Source organism: Drosophila sechellia, chromosome 2L (assembly GCF_004382195.2).
Source record: "Drosophila sechellia strain sech25 chromosome 2L, ASM438219v1, whole genome shotgun sequence".
Classification (NCBI taxonomy): Eukaryota; Metazoa; Arthropoda; class Insecta; order Diptera; family Drosophilidae; genus Drosophila; species Drosophila sechellia.
The window spans coordinates 13,395,995-13,407,573 of NC_045949.1; the positions used below are offsets into that span (position 1 = coordinate 13,395,995).

The 11,579-nt window shown below is 41.0% G+C and overlaps 2 protein-coding genes across 4 annotated transcripts in view; both read right to left on the reverse strand.

The window, feature by feature from the left end:
- The window catches only part of LOC6617900 (neural cell adhesion molecule 2), a 41,365-nt gene extending 36,388 nt beyond the window's left edge, over positions 1-4,977 (reverse strand). The window contains exons 1-2 of one of the 2 annotated variants that reach the window (XM_032717307.1): positions 4,692-4,977; positions 1,759-1,952 (exon numbers count right to left, since the gene is read on the reverse strand). In XM_032717307.1, the coding sequence (XP_032573198.1) occupies positions 1,759-1,924 (166 nt within the window). In that variant the 5' untranslated portion in view covers positions 1,925-1,952; positions 4,692-4,977. The remainder of the gene's footprint in view (positions 1-1,758; positions 1,953-4,691) is intronic. The other variant, XM_002042172.2, reaches the window with a different exon arrangement.
- Positions 4,978-9,794: 4,817 nt separating this feature from the next.
- LOC6617902 (E3 ubiquitin-protein ligase NRDP1) lies at positions 9,795-11,305 on the reverse strand. 2 transcript variants are annotated; one of them, XM_032727625.1, is made up of 3 exons: positions 11,194-11,305; positions 10,710-11,116; positions 9,795-10,651 (listed from the first exon to the last, which is right to left on the reverse strand). In XM_032727625.1, the coding sequence occupies exons 2-3, from the start codon at positions 11,076-11,078 to the stop codon at positions 10,022-10,024; spliced, it is 999 nt and encodes a 332-aa protein (XP_032583516.1). In that variant the 5' UTR covers positions 11,079-11,116; positions 11,194-11,305; the 3' UTR covers positions 9,795-10,021. The 2 variants fall into 2 exon arrangements, with proteins under 2 accessions (XP_032583516.1, XP_002042210.1); XM_002042174.2 differs by having other exon boundaries at positions 11,175-11,305.
- Between the last annotated feature and the right edge of the window lie 274 nt (positions 11,306-11,579).

The window sequence follows — 11,579 nt, forward strand, 5'->3', positions numbered from 1 at the left end:
AAAAATACCGCGTAAATGCAAAAGTTGTGTTGTAAAGTTATTAATACATATACCAGGAAATGCAATAAAGCATGAATTCGTTTTTAAAATCATAAAAAAAGCTTCTTACATCTCTAAATATTTTTAACCAATTTTTGAAGTATGTGAGCCAATAATTTTATATTTAAAAGAGCCCTTTGCCATGTTATTAAATTATTTTTGCCACTTGCATACACGACTGCACTCAGGCAGTTTCCATCTAGCCAAATAAAGTGCGAACTTGCAATGGAACTTTTTCATATTTCCAGCATTGCGAAAATAGTTATTCTTGGGCAAACCATGCATAAAATCATAATATATCTCCAAATACACGCAAGCACAGCTATCTCGAGCCGAGTTGAAGTGGAAATGGGAAAGTCGGTGGCCGGGGAAATGGCACTCAGCTGCAAAACATTGGTCCAAACGATAAGTGACAAACATGGTAAGGCAAACAAATGTGTATTTTATACGTTTGCCGAATGGAAAAGGCGAAGGCCAAAGATGCACAACTGTCAGATAAGTGTGGAGAGCATTTTGCGGAGTGTCTTTCTGCCCGCAGGTGACATGTTAAACGTCTTGTAAGCATTTGCATTTCCATGCTCATAAAATAGAAGGCATAAGATGGAAATAAGAAAATTTCCTTCCCCCCTTGGGGAACGAACGGGTGGAAAATGTTTCTGTAAAATATCTGCACAATGCATATACATATGTATGTGTGTATGTGAGGAAACAACTGAAATAGCATGACGTGGCAGGGGCCAACATCTTTTATCTGCAGTTCATTCATTTTGTTGGCAGCGACTTCAAAAGGGTTGAGTTGTTGGCTCTGGCTTAAAGCATATTTGATTATGTCACAAAATATCCTTGAGCGTTTTCTACGCCGTATCTGTCGGTCTCTCCGTTTGCTTAGCCAAAGATAAATTTCACAAATATGCAAATAAAACACTCCCCCCTTCCGCACGGCCGGATGAAAATGGAAAATTGTTTTCATAAATATTTCAAATATGTGCAATTTTTGTTCTTGGCCAATTGGATGTGAACAACCTTTTGAAAAGGCAGGAAAACTAGGCAAAGCAGCAGCGAACAAAAACTGAAATTATTTTCTCTTCCGAAATTGCTTTTAATGGCACACACATTTTTCTGGGCAGATCCAAATATCGAGGTCCATTAAGTTTTAATAAAAGAAAGTTGTTTTACCTGTAACTGTAGCACAGGCTTGGTCAAAGGAGGATTAAAATGCAGGCTTTTAAAGGTTTTAAATTTTAATCGATATCAATAAAAATATTTTTCTTTTGGAATTTTCAATGAAGATCTTTTTGATAATATACTGCACACATAATGGTCCCGTTAAGTCTGAGTCATTTATGGAAAGAAAATTTTAGCCAAGAATCATCAGCGTTGAGAACTTTCTAACTTAACTAGCTATACACATATTATTTCGCTAATTTATTACTAATTTTTAAATTATGTTTCATATATACTTAGGCAGCTTATGAAAATCGTTTTCAAAATAGATTCCGCACGCTTTTAAGCCCCAATAGAAATTACGTTTTGCGAGTGCTCAATTATTTTAATTAGCTTATATTGAAACCCTGTAAAATATCACTTGGTTTTTAGAGTAAAAATAAATTCCTCTATTGTCACTATACTTCGACTTCCCCCGCTCGGTTCATCAGTCAATCAATCAATCAAACTAAGAAGCCCATCAAGAGTGGCCCATTAAATTATCAAAGCACTTACCCTTTGAGGGGATTTCGGCGAGTGTGGGCGTGGCTGTCATCAGCATGGTAACCGCGGCAGTGGCTATTATCGTGATGGCCAACTGCCGGACGTTAAACTCCGCCTGTGGGCGGAAGCGGCGGCGTGTATGTGGGCGTGGCAGGCGGTGGGGTCCTGCCATGGCCATGCAAATCCTTTAACTTAATTTTCTTCTTCTGCAACGGTTAATGTAACGGAAAAAGTTCAACACTACGGCTACAAAATGTTGCCAAATGTTCAAGCTGGATATTCACTGGCCGTCAAATGTTTTCACCTTTAATCACTTAAACGTCGCGTAATCAACAGCAACAACAAGGGGGCTGTAATCAACACCAACGGCGATTGAAATGGAGTGTCATGATGGCGATTATGATGATGACTGACTGGGTGGCCCCATGACGATGACGAGCAGCCAGCTTGCCACCACTTCACTGGGGTCCTCGGCCCCAAAGTCAAAATCCGAACGCGGATCCGGATGCGTGGAGTGATTTGCTGCTGCTGTTTACACGCATTTTTCCTAACATAGTTTGGGCCACGGCCTTTTGACTTCTGACTTTGAGCCAAGTTTGTTTGCTTTACTTTGAGTTTTGAGTCCTCACTCCACGGTACCGTCGAAATTCATTGCCTGTGCGTTAATTTGAAGCGTTTAAGACTTCGGCTCAGCCGGATTAAATATCTTCAGACAGCACGCAGACAGTAATTTGATTTGTCGGCGGAAATTCAACATTAATTTAACTTTGGCCTTTAACCTTTTGTTTGTGCAGGCAAATCTTACACAAAGAGGGACGTTTTTCATTCAAACTTAAAGGGAAGGTATAGAATATAAATTTTTAAAAATGACAAACTAACAATTAAAGACATTACAGTAAAAGGATAATTTAAACTTAAGCCAATAAATAATGCTGCATGTAAATTTGAATGGAAATGTAATGAATTTTATTCCGTAAAACTTTCGATTGCTTTTCTGTACAAATTTCAAAAGTTTTTCAATTGGATTTCTGGATATCGCAGGAATGCCTTGCTGCGGACCCGTGAATTTACTTTCCTCAAAATCTCAATTTGCAACGTCAAGCTGTCAACGCTGTGTTCGCTGGCAAATCAAGTCTGACAAATGAAATGATTACACAAAGTAAACAGCAAACACGTAACACACAAACCACCTGTCAGAAACTTTTGTGCTCCCACTTTTTTTCACCAGTCGAGGGAAAAAGGACAGTGGCAGGCAACATTTCACAGGCGGAAAGCCAGAAAGGAGTATGATCGAAGAGGCATGGCAAAAACAATATCGCCATCACAGCACTGACACAAACGGGAAGCGGAACGTACCAAAAATGCAACGGCGATGCCAGCAAAATGGCAATGGCAACACTTCCGTTTCCGCTTCCGACGCTGCGGGCGACTTTCTCGCACAGTTGGCAAAACGTTAAGCAAACTCAAACGCAAACTCGAAAGCAAGTGCGACGGTCGGATGGCGCAACATAACAAAGCTTGTTAGCGTTGCTGCCCCACAGCGGTGCAACAAGCGCCTCTTATTTTATCCCAATCTCCCAACAAAGGGATTGCGGATATCGCAGGGTGAGGGAATCCGCCCCTTTTTTTATGTTTTTTTTTCGTTTCGGGGCATCAACCAGAACACGGAACAATGGCGACGAAAATATACGAAAATTTTAAACGCTTTTAATATTAAAGCGTCCGGTATAGAGACACAAACGTCGAAGAACCCGGCGGCACAGGACCACCAACAAAATGCAACACGGCGTGCAACAGCAGCGACGTCGGCAAATGCATGCGGGGCATGCAAAAAGCGGCAACTGCATGAAAATGCCACACAAAACCAAAAAAATTTTAGGGTACAGCGATGGGTATTTTTTGATAAGACTTTATGCTTCCTACTAAAAGGCTTTCAAATGGTATAATTTGTAAGGTAAAAATATGTTTAAAATTATTTTATTAAATTTTACACATAATTAAACAAAAAATAAAATATGTTTAAATTAAATTAAAGGTTTGCTACTTTTTACTTAAATAAATTGCCCGCTATATTATAAAACATAAATATTCGTACTTAGTGAGATCCTGTAACTTGCTGTCTATATAATCCTGTCTATATAATCCCTATGCTTCATGCCTCTTGGCTGGGAGTGCATTTTTTGCCGAGTTCTTAGACTGTGCGACCCTCTTCGTGACGAAAATGTTTCGCTTAACTGGATTTTCAAATATTTATTGCAACAAATTATTTTGCTGGTTACATGGCGGCTCTTTGTTTGTGTCTCAACATGGCCAACATCCCCCCTTCCCTTGGCCCCTTCTCCGCATTCACAGTTCGTAAGCGGTTTTTATGGCCATTTAGTTTGTTGCATTCCACTAAAAGGATTTGGTGTCGGGATATTTGTGGTTTTTTGCACAATTTCTGACAAATTAGGGTATTACAGTTGCATTCAATTTATTTCGAGTGTAAAACCCATATATAATGGTTAAATTGCTATGCCGTGGGAAGTGCAAAGTATTTTCGTCATGAAAGAAAGTAGCGCCATAAGCAAGTGTTGAAAATGAAAAAAGGATCTTAAGTAAATTAGTCAGCTCGTATGAAATTTTTAAACCATTATGAGTCAAATAATGACAATAAAATGGTTTTAAGCCCTAAAAATGTATTGTTACTATACTAAAATAAATATTTTTATTTAATTAATGTAAAAAAGTAAAATTGTTCAGCTTGGACGATTAAGTGTACTCAGTTCAAATCTCCAATAGGTGTAAATGAGAAACAATGACCCTATCTATCATCACAATTAAAGGACCATCACAAAACTTTTTCAGAGTGCAAACAAACGTGGCACATGTCGTCAAAAGGTTGAACCAGCAGTTTAGAGCCACGATTTGATTTTTTGCAAAACAACAAACAATTTGATAATTACTTTGAATTGAGCACGCAATTGCGAATGCAAGAGTAATGGTAAACCGAAGTCGCTCCGCACGACAAATGCACAAAAAACTTTCACTCGCTCACAACTTTGGCGAGGTCTGCCAAAATGCGGCAAATGACAGCGGCAGGACCAACGACAGCGGCAAGGATAACGACAACGCACCGAGTAGCATTTCGCGTGGTACGCTCGCGTGAAATCGCAACTCGCACGTCAGTTAGTTTCGTAGCGACCCTCGCTGCGGGCACAGTCCGTCCGTTCAGTTGAAAGCCCGATTCACGACTGAACGGGCGGACGACTTCATTGGTGGAAAAGGCACTGCAATAATGGCCCAAACGACGATGCCAATTCGTGACGCCAGTGACTTCGGCTTTCGGCCGCCATTCGTGTTTTCGAAATTCATCCGTTTCAGAGAAGGAATGAACTCTCGGTTGCGGAGAGTGGTTCACTGGAAAGTCCTGCTACTACAAGCTATTTACTCTTCTCTTAAGCTGAAGATTCTATGGATTATTAACATCTCATTATTACCAATAAGTGTGTTATATGTTTTACGTTTAAATTAAATAAGTGTAATGGTTTAATATGAATTTTCACACACATAAAACCAATTTTCAATTAAAAAACTTCAAACACAATTTATATTAATAAAAAAACTACCCCAATTAAACGTTATGTTTCCTATGAGTGAAAACATTTGAATGACCTGAGAGATCTAGCCAATTCCTACCATGAACAATTACTTCAGACTTTCCATCCCAAACCACCCACGAATTCATGCCACGCTCAACTTTCACAGTCAAATTAACACGCATATTTAAAAAGAACAACTGAATAAATTGGCTTATCTGGCGAAACACACTGAAATGCCAGACCACTCCACTGGCCTCCAACCCCTTGGCCAATGTCAAAAGCAGCTACCACACAACTGAAAACTGGCCTCAACAGACTGCTAGCCACAATAAAAAATATTCCACATACGCAGCGTTGGCTGCTGGCATCATTTAGATAAACATAACTCGGAAACTTAAAACCAAGTCGGGGGCAGATTGGAAAGGACGGGCCATCTGACCAATGTTGAATCCATATACGTAAAGAGACAAATTCCCGGCAAGCAGTTTTGGCCATGAATAAAATAAACAACAACACCAACTGAGTGAAACAGAAAAGTAAAATAACTAATAGCTACTGTGTTTGAGCTCTCAACATTTTTGAGTGGTTAGAAGACTGGTTTGAGTTAAAGCTAGAAAAGTTTTATCAGGAACTGACACGAATTCCCCTTGACCGACGCTCTAAAGTGAGCATTAGGAAAAGTAGGATTGTTGGTTATAATAGTGGCTCGGGCGCAAAAAGGATAATCCAATGATGTTGACGAGGACCTTCAAAGTTGACCAACGGGTCATTGTTTAATGCTTGTGCATATGAGTTCATATCCATCTACTCCTTGATAAAGTTAAGCATATAAATGGATTATTAATTAAGGAACTGCTTAGTTATTTAGCAATTATGCTCATAAAATCATACAGTTAAAACTGCAAGACTATTTCAGACACGGCATCAGCTATTGAGTTAATGGCTTTCGTCTCAAAATCCTACCAATCTCCACTCTCTGGTAGTCGACTATTGCTCCTTAGGGATCAGCATTTAGCTGAAATCCGAAAGCATTTTCTGCTTTCTGCTGGTGTCATGCTGGAAACGACACCCAAAAGTGTGGGCATTAAACGAAAGTTTCTCCTTTTTTTGCTCCCGATGCAATTGCAGTAAATTGCCAGCACAAAAAGAGGAGTTGTTAGAGGAAACAGAGCCCTTCCCAATGGCACACTGAATGGCTTTCCGGGACCATCTTGGAGCAATTGATTACTACGGGCGACTGCATGGGCGTGGCATGTGGCATACTGCTACTTAGAGCGCATTAGCAACAATCAGCCGAAGGAAAAACAAGCTGATTGCATTGAGTGCGAAAATTGCAGCTGAACTGAAGTTAAGGGCAAATATACCCAAATGACAAAATCATGTTAAATCGTTATCTACATCCAAGTTCTTGGTAAGAGCAAAATTTACTCTTGTTACTTCTGAATTTCAGTATAAGACCCCCCAATGAAACAAAATACCAATGTTCAATTGTTTATGTAACTAACAAATCTTACACCTTTCCGCCCAAGAAACTCTTCAACTCGAATAAAAATATTCTTTTTCGCCGTTAATCAAATAAATGAGTACTTAATAAATGCCATTACATTTTTATTACAATCTCGCCGAAAAGGAAAATGAAATTGATGGTAGCGTGTCTGGTCCATGGAAAGATACATAAATTGAATAAATCGTTTAGCAGCTTTTGGACATTTGAGGTGATATATATAGCTCAATTCGTACAATTGGATCTAGACTGGCTAAGTATGTCGGCTATTTTCGGATTTAATTTCTCTCTAAGAAATAGTATACTGTATATATGAGTTTGAGCCTCGTTAAATATTTCTATTTATATTCAATTCTTGACATTTGAAAACATTTAAAGCTGTACTAAATAAATACATATACATCGAACAAAGTTTTTAAAGTCATTTACACTAGTGTTTCGTACCCACCATTCATGGTTGCTAATCCCGACCAACTCCCTGTGAATCGATCATGCGGCGCTATTGAAACCTTTGCCAATCTCCGCTAATCAAAGCTACCCAATATTGCCTCCCACAAGGACAAATCAATTCGTGCAGGCAACAGCGACCTGGGACAGAAAAATCCCACCAAATAGCGTTTCCATTGCTATTTTCTGGGCTCCAACTGGCGAGTTATGGCCGCTATTTCCGTTCGGTTTTCACAACTCAACGCGCCGACTTGCTCGCTTTTCCTTTTGCACCTCCAGGTGGTCCAAAGTCCAAGGACTGGGCCAAATCGGTTAGCACAGCTTCCAGCGGATTTCAATTTTATCGCCGCCAATTTACTGCCGCCGTTCTGTGTTTTGCCGCTGTTTTTGTGTTGGTCTGGCCCATTCACATTTTTAGCCTTGGCAAAGAAGGCCGTCGCTGTTGCACATTTTTCTCGCCACATTTTCCTTTGTGCTGCCCCCGGTGATTTACCTTTGGGTGATTAGTGCTGTGCTATCGAGCTGTACTACCACTGATATGGCAGCGATTTACAACATTCGACCGATACAAAGTGCAGTATATATTGCAGAAGGATCTGAAATATAGCTATAAAATAACGAGAGTCCTCTAACGAAACATGTTATATATTTGCAATAGAGTTAAGAGTAGTATTTATCTTAACTAATGTTGATGCCATGAATCAAAATTACACAATTATGAGACCTTTATTTAAGAGTTCTCCCAATATATTTACTTCGAAAAGGAGGTCTTAAGCATATGCTTAAATTACAAACACCTGTTTTGCAACTATCTAAAAATAATACGTTGCAACTACAGAAGCTCTTATATAAAGGAAAAGTTGGAGGTGAAGATGTGTAGAAATAGTGACATCTATTGTTCTCTATGCTTAGAGTAAGCTTATACAGTGGAACCTAAGCCAAATGAACAGCATTGTTTCGTAAAAAATATGTAGAATTACATGTGGTAATTAAATAAGCAAAGCAAGAAAAATGTATATAATTCAAAAGGCAAGCTATGTTTTAAAAATATTTTAACATTGCTGAACGTATTTTATGTGTGGATCCATACAAAATATGTACAATATTTTATTATCATAGTAATGAATACAAAACGCTATTTGAAAATGTTTATTTTATTTACTAGCTTGGGATGCCCATATTTAATATTGAACATTTTGGGCCCACTGTAGCTACCAGCCGAGTGCAGCAAATGCATAAATTAAACTGAGTTCAGCTTGAAGTTTGGCCAACTACAAGTGCGTATGCGTATGCGTGTATGTGTGCGTGTGTCGGCGCGGGTGTTGGTGTTAGTGTGCGAGCGTGCATGTGGACCATTATCGATACCGAAGGACATTATCGGCATACATGCACCAGCAGACAAAAAGGGGCAAGTTTGGCGCGGGGACGAGGGCATGGGCATGGGCATGGGTATGGGCATGCATAAAACATGTTTTGGTCGGTTGGCTGCAAATTGAATCAATAATATCCAATCATGGGTTAACAATGCGAATTGATTTCTAGCAGCCATGCAGGAGAACCACCTACCATTTCAGACTCGGAGCACCATCACCATCAACGCCACTGGATTCCAGCAGCGGGAAGGAACCAGGAAGAGCGACGCCTGCACATATGCAAACATGACAAGATAAGGCCACAACAGCAGCTTTCACTGAGCCTTTAGCTTACTTCCTCTGGCGAAGGAGGACCCATGTAAATATTAATTAAGTTTTGGCTTTTGTTGCATTAGGCTTCGGTTTTTGCAGCAGGCCCTGAGGCTCCCAGGTGCCGGCATCTATCATTGTATTAGCTGCAGCATTCGGTGGTTAGTTCGTTAGTTGGCCTTTGTACTGCGTCGTCGTCTTGGCTTAATCAAGTTAGCCGTACATGCCCTTTGTGTGTACCGGACCATTTAATTAGTTCAAAGAGTCGTGTTTGATTTGACACTAATTCGGTGTATACTTCATTCAATGGACAATATTTGCACAGATGTGAGCTCATCGCATCGAAGTAAACTGCTTGCAGTCCATTAATTTTCATTTGATCAGAGATCCCGTTTTCAATTGCAGGCTAAAATCGTAATGGCCCCGAAAATTTATCTCAGCTGGGAAATTAAATTTTGTACAATTTGTAAAACTTTTCCAAATGGTGTCGCCAACTGCCGCGAACCGAGCACAGCCAAACTTTTACCATTTCCATTATAAGTTTTACTTGATGCACCCACCGCAAGCCCAACCAACCGCCCACCCACAGAAGGAGCAACCTCAATCCCAGCTTATGCGTTTATTTAATTTCGCTCCAGCATTACGCATACGCCCGAGTGTTCACTGAGCTTCTATAATTGCCGCGTAATTGCCGAGAAGAATATCTGTCAGCCACAACGACAACTTTAAACTCTGAGTGGCGCTAAACAATCGATGAGTAAACTTAAAGTTTTATAAAAACTCTTTGATCCTCAGATTATTCATTAGGTCCTACATTAAAAAACAACAAGAGCATTTGTTTGTTTTCTATTTATGTAACTCGAATTGCTGAAACATATTTATATTTTCATTTTGACGACTTTTGAAGTACGATCGTGTAATTTAAGACAGTGTAGCAACATGACCGTCATTCCAAAACAAAGGACGTGGAAAACGGGCAGCCAGTTGCGCTTTTGTGTTGTGTTACCAAAATGAATTTAGATATGGAGGATACCAGTAGGATGAAGTGACCCAGCATTGGCTTACATAAACTCGATGTCAGACAGCGGTGGCTGTACCATCTCATTCACACCGTCGACGAAGATCATGACCAGTCCGAGAATGGGGCGCAGATTCTCCGGCATGTGGGTGTTGTCGCCGCCCAGCACAACCACACACGGCTTGCCGGTGACCAGACCGGGCACCAATCGGGTGACATACTGACTCATGAGATGTTGATTCTCGCGGCGATCGTCCAACGTCATCAGACCCTCGGGCCAGCGATCCTCGTGGCAACGGTCAACCAGCATATTGAGCATATGCATCGGGCAGCCGCTTTCACGCAAAACGTCGCGCACCATCAGGTGCATGGGATTGTCCGGAGTGGAGATCAGACTGCCCCAAGTGTGGACGGTGGCCAGACGGAGTCCATTGCCCCACTGCATCAGCGAGAAGCGGTCCAGCTGTTCGCCAATGTTGCGCAGCATGGGATTGGTCGATCGCAGTGCTGCGATATAGTACTGGAACAGCTCCATCTCTCGGCGCTGGCTGGAGTTCTGCTCCTCCATATCGGCATTCTTCAGCTTCAGATCGGAAACCTCCTTCACCAGTTTCTCCACCAGCTCGCGCAGTTCGAACACACAGTTGTGGCGCGACATCTCGTCCTTGGGAACCTTTAGCGGGAATATTATAGCTATCTTAAGCAGTTCAAGTTATACCCAGAATGTTCACCTTCATTCCGCATCCCTTGCTGCACTCGACAACCACCTTAGGATTATGCTCGCAGGCGGCCACGTGGGTCCGGAACTCCTCAAGGGCCAGCATTTGGGAGCATCCGCTTTGCGAGAAGATGCACTTGATCTTAAGCCGGGAGAGCATGTTGCGCATGAGGCGCGAAACGGGCACCAGATGTGAGTTCAGTAGGCCGGAGCGGTCCACCGGGCAAATCTGCTTCTGGATCATCCACTTGTCGATGCAGGCGCGACAGAAGGCGTGCTCGCATTCCGATGACTGGACCGGCTCCTCCAGGACATCTGTGCAAATCGGACAGATGAGCTCCTCGTCAACGTGACCCACAATGCAGTTTAGATCAAAGCCCATGACGAAATGGTTTGATTTCGATACCGAAGTTTATGTCGCTGGAGGATCTGAGCTGTTAATTATTTTTTTTTTTTTGGCTTGGAGCCATGCACTTACCACTGAGTTCGATATGTACCTTTACCTATATCCGAAACTCGATTTTTACAATATTTCGATCAAAAAGTAACTTTTTACGTCGGCGCTGAGTTGTGTCCGAGCTGGCATCTGATCAAAAGCCAACTATGATCGCGTATTTTTGTATGACTTATACTATATATAGTTCTATATATAGTTCTATATATAGTTCTATATATAGAATGTAAAGTTTATTTAAAAAAAAAATCCTTTTGTTAAGCTAAAAAATACTAGGCCTTTCTTTCGCTCATCTGTTATGCAAACAGCTCTCATTGAGCCTTCTTACCTTACCATTTAGGACACTTCAATTTCAATTCAAGCGCAACTGAAACCAGCCAAACAACCAACAGAACACTGGGAGTCATCCATCCAAGTGGGCCAAAAGCA

What these genes read in the sequence shown, in the direction of transcription:
- LOC6617902 (XM_032727625.1), bottom strand. Translation starts at nt 11,078, where the DNA reads ATGGGCTTTGATCTAAACTGCATTGTGGGTCACGTTGACGAGGAGCTC. An exon ending in GCAAGGGATGCGGAATGAAG is followed by an intron (nt 10,652 to 10,709) that starts GTGAACATTCTG and finishes TTCCCGCTAAAG; the next exon opens with GTTCCCAAGGACGAGATGTC.